The 16661-nt window shown below is 38.9% G+C and overlaps 1 protein-coding gene, 2 long non-coding RNA genes and 1 pseudogene across 3 annotated transcripts in view; 1 reads left to right on the top strand and 3 right to left on the bottom strand.

The window, feature by feature from the left end:
• Nucleotides 1-2104: 2104 nt before the first annotated feature.
• LOC148727654 (52 kDa repressor of the inhibitor of the protein kinase-like) lies at nt 2105-4625 on the bottom strand (annotated as a pseudogene).
• A 1270-nt stretch (nt 4626-5895) lies between these two features.
• The window catches only part of LOC148727651 (uncharacterized), a 31565-nt gene continuing 20799 nt past the window's right edge, over nt 5896-16661 (bottom strand). Inside the window, exons 24-32 of the mRNA XM_088762730.1 lie at nt 10232-10379; nt 9637-9839; nt 9197-9381; nt 8894-8983; nt 8285-8509; nt 7867-8081; nt 7742-7782; nt 7400-7496; nt 5896-7182 (exon numbers count right to left, since the gene is read on the bottom strand). Of these exons, the coding sequence (XP_088618856.1) occupies nt 6720-7182; nt 7400-7496; nt 7742-7782; nt 7867-8081; nt 8285-8509; nt 8894-8983; nt 9197-9381; nt 9637-9839; nt 10232-10379 (1667 nt within the window). The 3' untranslated portion in view covers nt 5896-6719. The remainder of the gene's footprint in view (nt 7183-7399; nt 7497-7741; nt 7783-7866; nt 8082-8284; nt 8510-8893; nt 8984-9196; nt 9382-9636; nt 9840-10231; nt 10380-16661) is intronic.
• LOC148727652 (uncharacterized) lies at nt 14454-16346 on the bottom strand. The gene is made up of 2 exons (XR_016002321.1): nt 15942-16346; nt 14454-15053 (listed from the first exon to the last, which is right to left on the bottom strand). It is a non-coding gene; the product is annotated as an uncharacterized LOC148727652 (long non-coding RNA).
• Nucleotides 15048-15901, top strand: LOC148727653 (uncharacterized). The gene is made up of 2 exons (XR_016002320.1): nt 15048-15467; nt 15607-15901. It is a non-coding gene; the product is annotated as an uncharacterized LOC148727653 (long non-coding RNA).

The raw sequence follows: 16661 nt of genomic DNA, 5'->3' as shown, positions 1-16661 counted from the left end.
ATGAATAGCGAAGGAGTTATTGTTTGAAGGAAAAATGAGATAAATAAGTTGGACGGCTTGGACCAAAGCAGAGATCTTAATCTACTGTTTTCCGAAATTGCATTTTTCGAAATTGAAATAAGTGATAGCGTAAGCCTTGGTAACTTAACAGGCCCGTAAAACTGTTATGTTTTCATTCAAGATGGGAATCTCAAAATTTTTGAAAATAATACAATAAAACTATCAACCAAAGAAACAAACTGAACTAACTTGGATGCTAGAACTTGCTTTCCTACCCTTTAAATTTTGATTTTAATATAAAACATGGCTTCAAGCCTGTTAAGTTGCTGGGACTTTCGAGAAAAGGTCTCAGATCCGGGAATCAAACTTGGGCTGCAGTGGTGTTAGGCAAGCACTTTACCAGTGTGTCATCCTTGCACTTCTGTTATTGTTGAAAAAATACGATCGATTGTTAGATTAAATGCTTCTTATGGACTATTCTTATTGTTTTGGTCGAACTATCTTGATTTTTGTTTTGTCTGCTTATTATCCAGTCTTTACAGATAAATCTCCTAAATTTAAGGTCAAAAACTACCCTAAATTCAAATTTTTCATCCCCATGGATTCCGTCGATCGTGACGTTACTAGATCCCTGTAATAATCAAGTAGATTGCTATGTAGCGACGGCGAATTGTCGGCAACCATAACTTTGCTCTTCATTTTGAAATATCTGTTACACCTGCATGATATTGGTTTAAAAGATAACAAAAAATGCAGGCACATTTGGCAAAGATGTACTACCAACGTAAGTAGATAAATGGATCTGTAAATTCCATAAATTATTGTATATAAAACGAGTGTATAGATGAATAAAGAACAAATGAGCAGTTTCAGGAACTTCACTGATCGTGGTAAGGTCGGTGTTGAGGTCAATAGCTCTCCTCTTTTTCTGCCCAACTGTCTCCGATGAGGTATTACTTATCCTGTATCTGTAATATTGAACTAAACTGTGGTTGAACAGCGGTTTCTGCCATAAGACTGTCGTGCGGAATGATTCACCAGAGCCGGGCACCAGTCCATAAAGTCTCAGTCCAACAACTTTCACCAGATCTGCTCTTGGTCCTGGATATATTCAAACGACGAATTGTCCATTGTATAAGACATGCTTGGATTTTACATCATTGCCCAATCGTAATACCAATGTAGTAGTTTTTTTTGTGACTCATTCGATAAACTGTTGTGTCATTGCGCTTTTTCCTTTCAAGAAGTCACCGAGTTACTAAACTAACGTTATGTATGATTATCAATGTAGATAGCAATGTAGGACTTTGTTCAGAATTAATCTGTTCAATGTATTTATATTCGTTGCAGTATCCCGTGAGAGGATGTATACGGAGCGTATACAGCAGCCTCCGCTCATTTCATTCAAACACGACAAAAACATAAGCAATTTTTTGGTCAGAAGTTCTTTTCAGACTGATGACCAGCCAGGCACTTTTAAATGCACTCGTGCACGATGCAAAACGTGTCCTTTCATTCACAACACTGATAAAATATCGGGACCCAAACGATCCATTAAGATCACCGATCACTTCACGCGCACCTCCGCCAATGTAATCTATTGCATAATTTGCACTTATTGCAAAAAGAGATACATCGGCTAAACAGGCAGAAGATTAGGAGACCGATTTCGAGAACACCTTCGCGACGTGGAAAAGAATGACAAGGACACATCGAAACCAGTCGCTAGACACTTTAATTTACCCAATCATTCTAAGCGACATATGGCAATCTGCGGTCCTTCCTTACACTTAGGTAGCACGGAAAGCCGCAAAACTCTTGAACCAAAGCTCATCCTTCAAACCGGCAGTCTAAATCCCACAGGGATCAACGAGCGCTTTTCATTCCACTAATTTATTTGTGTTTTTCTCGTTGCCATGTTCCCACCAATAACGTAGCTCCATTTTCTGCCTTTAAAAGCACACACAACCCACAATTCCTCTGTTCGCTCCGACGAAGAGCTAACGCTCGAAACGTAAGCTTTTTTAATCGTTACGGTGGCCAGTTTACCATTTCAACTTTGTTGATATATCCAAATTACTCTAGAAATAGCTTTTTCACAAATTTAAATTAAAATGTTTGCCATTCTCATTCTCCTAGGGTGTAACTCAACAAATAAATCTATTATGCGGTCTAAATCAAAATCCCGCGATGTCTCTGTGAGCATGCATCAGTGCCAGTCCATTAAGTCTGTCCTGGGTCATAGTATTTCTTAAATAGTTCTTAAGATTCCAAAGGGATGGTGTGGATCTCTCACAAGATGCAGATGAAATTGGGATAGTGATCAGGACTTTCAATATGGAATAGATATGGACATATGCATCTTTGTCAATATCCTCCAGTGTAGCCTCCAGACTGTCAGGAATTACATCGCCTCTGTGATCCCTTCCCTTCCATAACAAAAAGCTCTTCCCCTCCATAACAAAAGCTCTGCCTCTAAACCTGCATAATTTGGCATGTCCTGCCTGTAATGGTCACAAAATTCCAATACATTAGCCTTCCATCAGGGTCAATAGCCAGTAAAATAGAGGGAACAATTGAAATACCTTTGTAGCAAACAAACACAGCATCCTGGAATCTGGTGTTGAGCTGCTGGACTCTGGTCAAGAAAAACTCTAGTATCATTGAACTTACAATAGTCCTCAGGAGTTGCAGCAGGAGCATTGTTCCTATGTATCTGCCTCTGAGCTACTCTTGGCATACCTGGCTGGACTCCTACTTGTCTTGCAAGGGCCACTGCTTCCTGGTATAGTTCATGGTGTTTGTCATCAATGTTAGTGCTCAATTCTCTAAGGACTGATTTCAAAAGAGCAAGTTGATCTTTGGCTTTTAGGAGGTCCATAGCTTTCTGTTGCAGCTTCACTGTGAGAGGCCCAGTTAATCCCAACATATGTCTGACAATAACAAGAGAAACAATAAAGGAAAAGTTGATTGCATAAAGTAAGGACTGAGCATCTTGACTGCTGGTTAGATTCCAAGTTGAGTCTCCAGGGCCGTTTCTGTTCATTGAAATGTCTTCAAATATCTTGAAGTTGATCTTTAGCTTTTAGGAGGTCCATAGCTTTCTGTTGCAGCTTCACTGTGAGAGGCCTAGTTAGTCCCAACATATGTCTGACAATAACAAGAGAAACAATAAAGGAAAAGTTGATTGCATTAGGTAGGGACTGAGCATCTTGTCTGCTGGTTGGATTCCAAGTTGAGTCTCCAGGGCTGTTTCTGTTCATTGAAATGTCTTCAAATTTAGCTGTGACTGGGTAGAGAAGCTCAGCTATTCTGTCCATTCCATCAATCCGTTCAATCCATCTTGTGCGGCACACATCAATCAAAGCAGTGTGATTTGCTCGAGGCAATAGTTCTCTGATCTTGGCTACTAAATGTTGTTGTCGTTTGGGAGAGTTGTTAAAAATATCAGAAATCTTACGCACAATATCCATCATGTTCCTGACAATTGGCAGTCAATTGGCAGGTGTTAGCGATGCACAAATGAAGCCTGTGGTTCATGCAGTGGACATAGATTGCCTTTTCATGTTCTGCCCTGATGAATGAGGAAGCCCCTTTAGTCATCCAGCCATATTGCCTGCACCATCATAACACTGGCCATGACAGTCCTCCATTGTCAATCCTAAGTCTCCTACAGCTGGAATTATAATGTCTCTAATGGCCTCTCCTGTTGTTCCCTCCTCACAAAGGTAATAGCCAATAAATTCTTCTCTGATTGTCTTAGTTGCGTCCAGAAGTCTAATTACTACAGAAAGGTTTTCCTTATTTGAAATGTCAGCTGCTTCATCTGCCATAACCGAAAAATATTTACTATTCCTCATTTCCTGTGATAAACTATTCAATATATGAGCACCGACAGTTGTTATCATCTCATTCTGGATAGTTTGTGAAGTATATGTGGCATTTCTAGGTGCAGTGTCCAGGTGCTGCTGCAGTGTTTGGTCACCACTGTCTACCCGAAATTCTAGCAGTGCCTGGAAACTACCGGTCAGGGTAGCATTAGTGGGGTCATCATCCCTACGCCCCCTGAGTGGAATGTTGTTTTTCCCACATAAAATAATTGTTTTAAAAAGAGACTTAAGAATCTCCCGATTTCTGGCAATTTGCTGTTGAACTATGTGACTCAACTGCTGGTTAATCGGGGCAGCTCCTCTTCTCATCACTCTCTCAAAATCCTCCATTGGTGTCATAGAAAAGTTGTGAATTTCACAATTTCCGAGCGCGTGTATGTTAAAGCGAGAGGCGGCCGAAGTCCAATTTTGGAGTGGAGACCTCATCAATTTGTCTAATTTATTAGCGTTTCGACCACACTGAACTCCAAAAAAAACACAAGGTAAGCAAAATGCTCCATCGAAATATTTGGAGTAGGCTAGCCATGGAAATCTTTGCAGCCAGCCTGAGACAAACTTACGAGATTTTCCATTCTCTATTGACATGGGGAAATCGAAGAGCTCACCTGGTTTCCACACGCTTTCAATGAACTTCATCTTGTCTTGAGGCGAATAGTTACCAATCTCGCCGAGTACCAAGCCAATGTCGTAGGGAGAAAAATCCTGCTTGCGACAGACAGGATCTCCACGAGCCATAACGGTCAAAGTTCGCGAGCAAATTGTTAGTCCTTCGCTAACTCCGAAGCAAATTCAAAGACTCTACTGAGAGCAACAAAGAGAGACGCTGGGGGAGGCACAGCCCGTTATATACTTCTGTCGGTAGTTTCCAAGGTAGTTTCCAAACTGATTAGCCAATCAAAAAGGGTTTTGAGTGAGTTCCAAAACAATGAAAACGTTTTCAGTCAATCGTGAGGGGTTTTGAGTGTGTTCCGACTTGCTACAATAACGACTTAGACCCACCCATTGAGTTCAAGTTGGCACCAAGATATTTTCCGACGGTATCCGACGGTTTCAGAAGTGAGATCAGACTTTAAATCCTCAGAGCGTAATCTGGGACGCCGCCTGACCGCACAAATAACGAGACTAGGCATTTCAAACATATTTTCTTTAATAAATAACTGAAATACAGGAAGTTGGTTTATTTCTAGAAGGAAATGAGTGATTTCCAGAAACGGACCAGTAGTTTCTAAAGGGAGATCAGAGTGTTTTTGAAAAATTTGAGTGAGTTCCGGAACTCACGTAAACTACCCTGGATCCACCCCTGAATAAAAGGAAAAAGTCAGGGACGATCCAGGTAACTCAGAAAATAGCCCGCAAAATCTAGGAATAGGTATAGGAAAAATTGAAACATCAAGCCTTCTGAACTGGAACTGCACCTTTTTGTATATGTATCAAGTAAAGCAGTTGATTTTTAATGATTTGAAGTGCGAGATACTGGAGATGGATATGCAGAAATCTTCAAAACGAACAACGAACAATAGCAAACCAGAGCGCCATTTTCGAGCTCTCTTTAAGCTGTGCGAAGTCCTTACCTACTCCTAGTATACCCGTTTTCATTTTTGTCGTATTACATCTAACGATCCTCTTATTTCTAGTGCCCGAGGAAATTATAAAATGCTTTCAACCACCACCCAGTGTTTAATGGTCGAAGACTTCACTTACTAGTATATTACTATCTCCTTCGGGAAAAATGGACAAGTGCAAAGCAAAGCTTCGCAAGTGCTTTAACACGAGAGTATGGATCTTGGTCAGTGGCTTGAGGTCGAATGGGCTGACAAGAGTTTTAAGGAATGGCTGGAGGGAAACGGAGGCAAATTATCAGGGGACATCCATGTTCACTTTTCCAAAACCAATACGAGGTTGATTGTTTTACCTTTTAGCAAATCGTTAAATGGCATTTTCAGTTACTTCTTATGTCGTTATAACACAAAAACATTTGATTTCTCATGTTATTCAATCGCACAAGTAAAATGATGAAGTTGACTTTTTAAGAGTGCATAAAAAAGGAAAAGTATGACAAGGTACTTTATGCAAATACAACTCTTACATTTAGAACCTCTTTAAAAGTAGCTGTTTTCATCAAATTTCAACCAGTTTCATCGAATGAAAGTGTCAAGGTGCAATAACTTTCTCCATTTCTATCGAAACTAAATAATACAAACAGATAAGTAAATACATTAAATACCTTTAAACTATCCTTGACAAATTTTTTTCATTACACCACTACAAAAACCGACAGTTATAGTCATGCAGTTGATTCAGTGCTGTTTGCCTGGTACTATAGCTTTTAAAGAAACTTTCTAGTCTATATTTTACAAAAAGATGCATGCAATTTCAGAATCTTTGCTAGAAGATGGAAAGTTAACGCTTTCTTAGCGTAGGTCACTTTATCAAGCTAACTATCATTACTAAGCTGTTAAATTTACGTCTTGTTGTCTTAAAGGGGTTTTCTTACTATAACACATCCTTATAGGGTTGAGGATAAATAGTTAGGCAGGAGAAAAAGAAAACATCGGCCAAAATGCTATTTTTCTTGCGACAATTACTTGCATTATCCGCCGAGCAAGCTCTCGTATCAAGATCATTTCGCAGAAAGCCGAGAGATTGGATCAAAACGTTGTTCTAACAATAATAATTTTAATAATTTCATTATTTCTATAGAGCAAAATCCATTAGATATATGATCTAATGCGCTTAAAATGCGCCTGATATTTTTATCCCTGGGTCTCTAAGAATAGCATTGGTAAAAATTTGCGGACTTTTCGATTGCAGCAGGTGATTTTCACAGCGCTAGAAGGCAGTTGTCCTTTTCGCTGGCCTGTAGAAACTCATTTGGAGCTCATCAAAATTGATCTCTGTAACAGTTTTAACGTCATTAGGAATCTTGATCTCGGAAAAATGATCTTGTTCTCCATCTTGTGCGATGTTGTTTTGATTTCCTTTTTGTTCCGAGATCTCTTTGACGTCCCCGCTTAATGGTTCCGCATTTTGACGATCAGTCAGCTCCACAGAGTCCGTGGAGGACTGACGCCTCTCCTGGACGATGCTATCAGAGCCCTTATCCTCATCTGGAGACTCATCCATGATACTGTTAAATGAAGGTGCGCTGTAATATGCGCTTGTTTCATCCACGGCACTGAAATCCACATAAGGGTTGTCCTTTTGCATCATACTCTCAAGTCTATTTCTCAGCTGAGTGAAGCCTGGACGTTGGTCGGGGTTTTCCTTCCAGCAATCCATCATTATGTCATATCTGCAAATTATGAGTTCATTTTAAGATCGGATGCTAAGATTAATAATCGCAACTAAAGATAACGTATAAAAAAGTTTGTGTGGAACAACTCTGACCTAGAGAAGGTGGGTAGTCAATTTCTTGAATGATGGTATCTTTATGCAAATGTTTTATTCTAACACTTGGTTAGACTAGAAATGTCATGAAGGATTTCTAAATACTTGATGCTTCGGCTTAAAATTCATTGTCACAGGTATCAGGTTGTTCCATTCTGTATCCATCCTTCAAAGTGCGAAGAAGTTCTTTGTTGTCAATAGTCGGGTATGGTGATCCACCTGTTATCATGTAAAAAATACTGTGAGTTTTGCAAGAGGCATTCATGCTACCAACTGGCTGTTTTCTGACCTAAAAAGGAACATTTCAATGTTGCAAAACTTGATAGGTGAGATCTAGAGGCACGATCGCCCCAGTATAATGACCTGTAGACAAGCAATTAGAGGTTTGCTGGGAGTACTGTTGCCGTTTGGGCTTCATAAAGTAAAAATTTTATAATCGTTAATAAATCGCTCCGTAAACTTACCAAGTGTTACCAATTCCCAAAGAACAACTCCAAAAGACCATCTGTAATAGAAAGAGTACAGTAAGTTATAAAATTCGAGCTTTGCACTCGGCAGATATGCTATGATAAAAAAAAAATGTACTTACACATCGCTTTGGGTCGTGAATGTTTGATCAAAAATAGCTTTGATTGACATCCATTTCAGAGGAAGTTTTCTATTTGTTTTTCCCTGATAGACCCTCTCTTCACATACATGTCGTGTCAGACCAAAGTCGGCCACCTTGGCACTTTTATTCTCCCCGACAAGAACGTTACGCGCTGCCAAGTCACGGTGGATAAATCCTTTCTTTGCAAGGTATTCCTGAAAAAAAATAGAAAAACAATTGCAAGCTAAAACATACATGTCTTGAGTTGTATGTACAAGAGAAGATCAAACTAAGTGACTGGATTCTCAAAACAGATCACAGGCTTTACTGCGGTTAAAATACAGCCATAGCTGGGAGTTAACTTTCTTAACAAGATAATGCTTTGAATTGCTTCTTTTGAATTCATACATGTACATACCATTGCTTGGCTTATTTGCCAAGGAAACGCCATCAAATCTCCAGGAGTTAAGGATTCTTCGTCTTCATTGTGCTCTTCGTCTCTTTCGTCTTTATTCATTCCCCTATTCTCATCTCCATTATTGTTTTCTGGATCTTGAGAACTGAAACTTACAAGTTGGATGTTTTCAGTTTGTTCTTGTTGCCGCCCGGGAGCATTGACGTAGATGCGGTCACTTTTAGTTGCCTAATAAAGAGGAACGTTTTCACACATCAACAAACATGTAGTCAACCAAGGTTACGGTAATCGACAAATTGCCCAGTTTTGAGTATAGCCCGGAATTTTGAAACAACTTTACATGAAGCAGATGGTAAGTTATTGAAAGGATGCTACATGGAGAAAGTGTATTTCCTTCAGTAAGTTTCTGTAATTTATCGTCCAGTTTGGGGATTGGAGTTTAACGTGACCAAAAGAAAAGTAGAAACGTCTCAGAAGATTCAGGTGAAACTTTGAAAAGTTATTGTTTCCATAAAAAGCCAAATTGTCTTCTGCACCGATCGAATTGTGTGATACGATTAAAGAAAGCTGCGAAGGAGATTAGAGTAAGATTGACAGAGCTTTGTTTCATACCTTGATAGATATCCCTGCATTTGTAGTGTATGTCTCACAGTAGGTCGAGTGATATGGTCCACGGGGGGTCTCTCCAATGTTCTCTTTCATCTGAGGGGAGACATAAAAAACGTTTTTGTGGGCATCTACAGAAAAAAGGTGAAGACATTTCCAGTAATGTGACCTCAAGGTCATGACCATTACCTTCTATTGCCTTGTGCTATAGAGCCACAGAGAGGTAGTTTTGATAAAGCAACTTTATGGCTTTGTAGAACTAAAGCTGATATAATACATCACTCCCGTATGTAAATTGAAATCAGTTACCTTCCCTCGGTGTTTTCTGAGATATTTCAGGAGGCTTCCGCACGGGACATATTCAAGAAGTAAAAACATAGGTTCCTGCATAGTACAGCATCCCACCATGTTGACGATATTCCTGTGTGAACCCACGTCCTTCATGAGTTGAATTTCAGCCAGAAAATCTCTTCTTTGATCGCTGTCACCCATGTCTGAAGGTAAAATATGCAGAGCTTGAGTGTTCTTTCAGCCCATAACTGAGGAAAACTTCTCGTTCAAGAGGTGAGTCATATAAATTACATTTTCTTATATACTCATTCCAGTGCAGCGCTTAAGGTATCCTGGTATCCTAAAACCAACTTTTAATCCCACTTTGGGACTACTCTCATCAGAACCTTTGGACTACATCATCAGCTGCTTCTTTTGGGTTCAAACTATATGTTGTACAACAGAGGAATCATACTTACCGTGGAGCATTTTCACTGCGACTGTGCACAAATTATCTCCTTTTATGGTCCGCGAGGCTTTAAAAGTGGAATTCAGTGATGGTGTACATGGTCCTTTGAGAATTCCTTTGAACACTTTCCCAAAGGCTCCTTCATCAATCTCCTCTTCCAGATTCACACGGTCCGGATCAACCTCCCACTGATCGATCATCAAACCGATTTTACTGTGGAATTTGAAGTAAAAATATTTCGATGAATAACACGAATTTGACGAAAAGAAAAAGTTAAAAAACCTGACCCATTTTAGTGGGGGGTGCCAATGACATCGAAAGGAGAAAAGTGTTCAAAATGGTTTCAAAATAAATTAACTTTGAGCAATATATCTCACCTTTTTTAAAGGATCTTTAAATTCAATTTCATCAGAGAAGCAATGTCAGAGTTTGAGAGATATTGCAACATGCTAAATGTTTCTTTTCGTGTTTATATACTATTTAAAATAATCCTTGAGTGTTTCCCTCCAATGGACGAAATGATTGTTTCCTTTTTACGAAAGAAAAAGGCAATTTAATTTGATTCAATGGACTCTATTTTACGCAGTAGAATGCATGCCTCTTACCCCGGGATGAGTCCTTCAGCCTTTCGACGCCTTTGTCTCTCTCTGTGACACCAGATGATTAGAGAAAGTGCGATCAAAATTAACAACAACGAGCCGATGACTAGTGCAATTATTTCACCTGGTGCCATTGGGACGTGATGTTGAGGAACTGATGAGACCGAAATGAATAAGTGATATTAGTGTGATATAGGAAATAACTTGATCTCTTTTGTCCAGGGAAAGTCACAGAGGTCGTTCAATTAGATCTATTTTCTTTAGTCACCATTGTAGTTGTCTAACCGTATTACTTAACCGACAGAAAGAACACTACAGTCCTTGAAACCCAACTACTCTATTAAATAGCTCGTAATAATCTATCTAAAGATCGATTCCTAAAGGTAGTATGGTATTCTGGAAAGTTCCATGGTATGTATGTCAGCGTGCCTACATGACGAGCTTTGCTCAAGAAAAAAATTCTCAGCAGGCATCGTAAACTGATGCCGAGGTTTGGGGAAGAAGGCGTTGGGTGGCTGTCATCACATTAATTACACCACAATGTAATTATACAGATTAGCGCCCACGAATCCACGAGAGATACGCGATTGCGTGCGAGTTAACGCGGGGTCATCTGTTGGCGATGAAAATCAAAATCATGAAATGAAATGAAGTTTGTTGTGCGTGTAATGGTCGTAAAATACTGCGTTTTCTCTGTTTCTGCCTGTTTCCTTATAACGACATTTTTAATCACGTAGTCTTTCAAAGATCCCTCCTTTTCACAGAAGAGGCAATACCGGCGAGGCGCCGTATTCGAAAAGCCTCTGTTTCGATTATTTAGGTATGATTCTTTCGCTTGGTTTGCCATAAAACAGTAACAAAAGATATCGCAATTTTCATGTGCCGTACGACCTGAATAACAACCGTATCGAATTTCCAGTATTGCGTTACTTGGTGGATCGATCAGTGTTCACGCTTTGCGATCGTAGTACACGATGTTATTGTTTTGGAACAAAACCTGTGGCGGTCGCACGACTTGGCCTCGTATCCTGGTTAAATTCTTACCAATATTGTAATATTAAACCTCGACGATATTTTTCATGTCGAAATGTCGAAAAGCATCATGGTTTCGATTTCGAAACCATTCGAAATGAAGTCATAGAGGCAGTCGGATTTTCGACGTGCGGCTTTCCACCGGCTAACTGAACCACGCAGAGTCTTTGCAGGATTACAAGTGCCACACTTGACCCTTGCAAGCATTGGTATCTACTTTTGAAAGAGGTATGTGACGTTCCTTTGCGTAAATATTTCATATGCGATGTATTTAAGATATTTCCCGACGAAATCCAAAGTGTGGCGACACGGGAACTTCAGCCGGCCAACTCATCGTTCGGAGTAGTGGGGTTAGCCTGGATTCCCGACCTCGTTCACGTTGTGTTCACGTTCTGTCTAATAGCTGGTCTATCTTCTTCGTAATAAACAATCCCCGACGAACTTATTAAATCTGCGGGATTTATGACTATCGTAAATCTGGTGAACTCCGCCACGCTAGACTTTGAGCCCGAAGGCGCGAAAAATTTATCTTTTGGCGCCAAACTCAGTCACGACTCCGAAGAGCTCGCTTCCTAACTTACCGAAAGATCAGCTAGAGTAAATTCCCTTGGAGTGGAACTGAAGAAGCTTCAAACACAGATTTCTCATCTGGAATCAGCATGGAGTCAATTTTACAGACCCTTTTTTCCACCTCAATATTCGTACCTTGTCATGGTGAGGTGTCTTGAGTGCCTCAATGACCAATTGCAATACAATGCCTTTAAAGAATTCAGCTTCAGTTGGTGGGCTGTATTTTCTGCAAGGTAGAGGCCAGACTAACACGGACTTTGTCGTTGTAGTTATTGTTATGATTATTATAATTATCATTATTATTACTGATTTTGTTATTGTTATCATTATCTTCATGATTGTGATTGAATCATTTTCAAAATGAAATAGGCTGCTCAATGAGGATGGCATGCTGAGGCAAGTAGATTTTCATTTATTTACCCCCCCTCCCCCCAAGTAGAAATTCAAGTGTTTCTGATAGTTTTTCTCTTCAATAGATTGTTAGAATGCAGAAGATTTTCTAAGACACATTGTACAGAGGGCTTGTCTTAAGTAGTTGTTTTCTGATTCAAAACCACCTGCCTAGTTCTGTTTCTCTTGGGTAGTTAGTTCATGGACTGTTGTTATCTGATGGCAGAACTAACAGGTGGATCTGTTTCTCTTGGGTAGTCAGTCCATTATGGGCTGTTGTTATCTGATGGCAGAACCACCAATCTGTTCTGTTTCTCTTGGGTAGTCAGTCTATGGACTGTTGTTATCTGATGGCAGAACCAGTCCCTATTTTTTTCAGCACTATACAGTCAGTCTTTTATGGACAGTTATTTTTATCTGATGGCAGTTTTAGCTTGCTCTTTTTGTTTTGAAAAATGTGTTGCTTATGCTGTTTGTCACGCATCATCTGTTATTAGTCGGAGGCACTTTGGTCAATCAATGCTATCATTGTCTTCATTATTATTATAATTGTTAATTCAGCTGCTACTCTTCTCTCTTTGCCACAGGGCCCACTACAGACAGCACTAGCTTAATGAAGTCCCAAAACCTTTGACAATGAGCCAACTCAAGAATTGCAGTCCTGAACAGTTTTTGGGGTTTTCCTGGCTTTTCTTGAGATTATTTTGTCTCAGTTTCAATTACTTCAATCACTTATTCAGCTAGACTAACAATAACACCATTAAGTTCATAGATAAACATTGAAATAATCATAATAGTAATATAAATGATAATAATAATGATTTGTTATTGTTATCATTATCATTATCTTTATGATTGTGATCATCATTTTCAAATTGAAATAGGCTGCTCAGTGAGGATGGCATGCTGAGGCAAGTAGATTTTCATTTAATTCCTCCCCCCTCCCTCCAAATAGAAATTCAAGTGTTTCTGATAGTTTGTCTCTTCAATAGATTGTTAGAATGCAGAAGATTTTCTAAGACACATTGTACAGAGGTCTTAAATAGTTGTTTTCTGATTCAAAACCACCTGCCTAGTTCTGTTTCTATTGGCTAGTTAGTCCATGGACTGTTGTTATCTGATGGCAGAACTAACAGGTGGATCTGTTTCTCTTGGGTAGTCAGTCCATTATGGGCTGTTGTTATCTGATGGCAGAACCACCGATCTGTTCTGTTTCTCTTGGGTGGTCAGTCTATGGACTGTTGTTATCTGATGGCAGAACCAGTCCCAATTTTTTTTTTCAGCTCTATGCTGTCAGTCTTTTATGGACAGTTATTTTTATCTGATGGCAATTTTAGCTTGCTCTTTTTGTTTTGAAAAGTGTGTTGCTTATGCTGTTTGTCATGTATCAGCTGTTATTAGTCATAGGGTGACTTTGGTCAATCAATGCTATCATTGTCCTTAGTATTATTATTATTAATTCAGCTGCTACTCTTCTCTCTTTGACACAGGGCCCACTACAGACAGCACTAGCTTAATGAAGTCCCAAAACCTTTCACAATGAGCCAACTCAAGAATTGCAGTCCTGAACAGTTTTTGGGGTTTTTCTGTCTTTTCTTAATTTGTTTTTGCCCCAGTTTCAATCACTTGGACACTCATTCAGCTAGACTAACAATAACACTATTTTGTTCATAGATAAACATTGAAATAATCATAATAGTAATATGAATGATAATAATAATGATTAGATTAATGGAAATAATCATAGGAATTATAACCATCAGGATAATGAACATTATTTCTCTAACTATTGTAAATATTTTTATCATTATTATTATTATTATTATTATCATTATTATTGTTATCATTGTTATTATTATTATTATCATTATTATCATTATTATTGTTATCAATGTTTTTACTATTTCCATCATGAATTATTAGAGATGCTTGGAAAAAAATGATCTATAGTTCCCTCCAACTCATTATTATTTCAGTTAAGTGAATTAAGACTTTGTGAACAGTTACTGCTTTATTCTGTCATTCCTGATGACCATAGAAATGGTGAAAGTCCACAGATATTATCCCTCTAAGAGTTTCTCCAGGTGTTTTTTTTTTCCTCTGAATTTGGTTACAACAGAATGAAGGGCATCATAGTATAGTGTGCCCAGCTAGACATGAATTGCATTAATATTACAGGGTCATTTTGCTGTATTCAGGGTTTAATCTTAGCCTTCTACAGACAAGTTTGTTCCTCTAAATGCAAAACACATTTTATCGTTTTTTAAAACAAACTTACAAAAACTGCCAAGAAACAGCTACTAAATTTATGGAAACATGACGAACAAGTCAACTAGACTGTGTACTACACATCATTGAAATCAAAGTATCACTTTAGGAACATAAAATCGCAAGGTCAGTTTCCCATTTTTAGTGCCTGAGAAAAGATCAGGCCACCAGATTACTTCAAATTCTCTGGTTGCTCGTCCATCTCAATTTCCAACAACCATTTTAGTTTACTGGGTGAGAATCGTTCTTGATTTCTTGCCCCATGCTCTTTAATTGGCCGCCTGTAAAGCTTGTTGAGAGTTTAACAGCTACTACTTGCAGCAACCTCCATATTCCCCCGATAGCCTTTCTTCACTCTAATGGTACAGAACTTTGATGACTCAGACCAGAAATAACATCATTCACTCTACCATCCCTGTAATAAAAAACTTTGGATTTTTCTCTCCATACAGGGGGCCGCAAATGTATTTTTATCCTCGCACGTTTATAAAAGCATTCGGCATGCCTGCTAACAAAGCTGGGATGTATGTTTCAGGAACTTAGTATCTTTCAACTCGACACCATTTGCCTGAAACCAAAATAATAATTACGAAAGTTAAGAGATTATTTACTTCTGGAGTGAAATGTACTAAATGATTTGCCCTTTCAAACATAAACCTGAGTTATCAGGTTTTGTCAATCACAAAATTACACGCCGGGTTATTAGTATTCCTTGGGGACCTTCCTATATTATCATAAATATCTAAGACAAGCAGGTCATTTAGCTAGGTAATCTATGTTAAAAACCGCGCTGTACAACACTTAGAATTATTTTCCTCACTCATTTTTCTCACACTGCAACTTCGCGTACTACGCAATTATTACTACGCAGTCATATCTGGTGTCCAATTGGGAGAGCTTATTATTTTTGTTTTAGAGGTGAATTGCGATTTCTTGTATGTCCCCTATTTCGTCGAAGAAAAGCTCGAACAAATACTGAAAGGTTCTGTCCTGGTGTACCGGTTCACAAGAGAATTACCATTGTTCTTTCTTTGTTTAGGAGTCACTGGTTAGTTGTGCATTGTTCGGTCTTTTGTAACGGCTCTTGTGAACCGGTACACGAGGACAGAACCTACTGAAAGTAATGAGTAAGTCACTATGAACAACTAGTGCAAAGTGACAGCACTATCGAGCCAAACTGAGAACTGTTCTTTAATGATTTTTAACATGAACCACCAATTCTTACTATTTTTAATTTCTGCGTTTTAATAGACTTTGACATGTTCTTGAGAAGATATTAAATCGGTTAGCGCTGTTGTTCCCTTCAAAATTATTTTGGTGGAAGCGCCTCAGAAGACACTGGTTTAACTAAAACCATGTTGGGCGACGTTATATTTTGACTGCACAACCCGCAATTAAATTTAATTTTAACAGCTATTCGAGTGTGTGAAGAACGGTAAAGAGCAAAATTACATACCATCGGCCTTTCGATGCACGGACGAATTAAAACTTTTTACAATTCCACTTATCCATTGCTTGTAACTGATAGACCTTGTCCTTATTCTTGCGGGAGGCCGTACGATCTGTTGTCCATTCTAGAACTTGGCAAACTTAGCGCACTTCTTCGAGCGCAACAATGTGATCTTTCGATTCTCTATCTCACTAGCGCAGTTGTGTTGAACATGGACGAATAATACATCGCAGCGTGTCTTGTAGATAGCTAGAGATGCCATGCATGTTTAGGATAAGCGCTGAATATGGACGAGCGTTAAAGCCGCCACTGAAAAAGCACAATCGACCGTTTTTCATTGTAAGGACCAGGTCTTTCACACAGCTGTCAGAATTAAAGAGAGGAAGAACGTCGATCTCGCTCACCTAAGTAGCGAAGTACACCACAAGCGGCGACGATGATCAAACACCTGGAAGATCAGCGTGGTGTCCCTCTACTCTTTGGTATCATAACCAAGAGCGAGCCCTTTCGACTTGTCACTAAGTTTTACGGTTTATAAAACAAAGGCCCCGCTCTACACAAAGCCTTAAAGAATGAAACACTAGAAAAGCTTACTTAGCTTGGAATTATAAAAATTTCCTTTCTTAAAAATCGAAGATTTTCATGGTTTCGTAACTTCGTATTTTTCCAAATTTCCTCTTATACATGTTATGCCGTTTTGCATTTTCTTCAACGTATAATTTAGTT

This window comes from Stylophora pistillata, chromosome 6 (genome assembly GCF_964205215.1).
Source record: "Stylophora pistillata chromosome 6, jaStyPist1.2, whole genome shotgun sequence".
Lineage (NCBI taxonomy): Eukaryota > Metazoa > Cnidaria > Anthozoa > Scleractinia > Pocilloporidae > Stylophora > Stylophora pistillata.
This window is presented reverse-complemented; position numbering and strand designations above follow the sequence as displayed.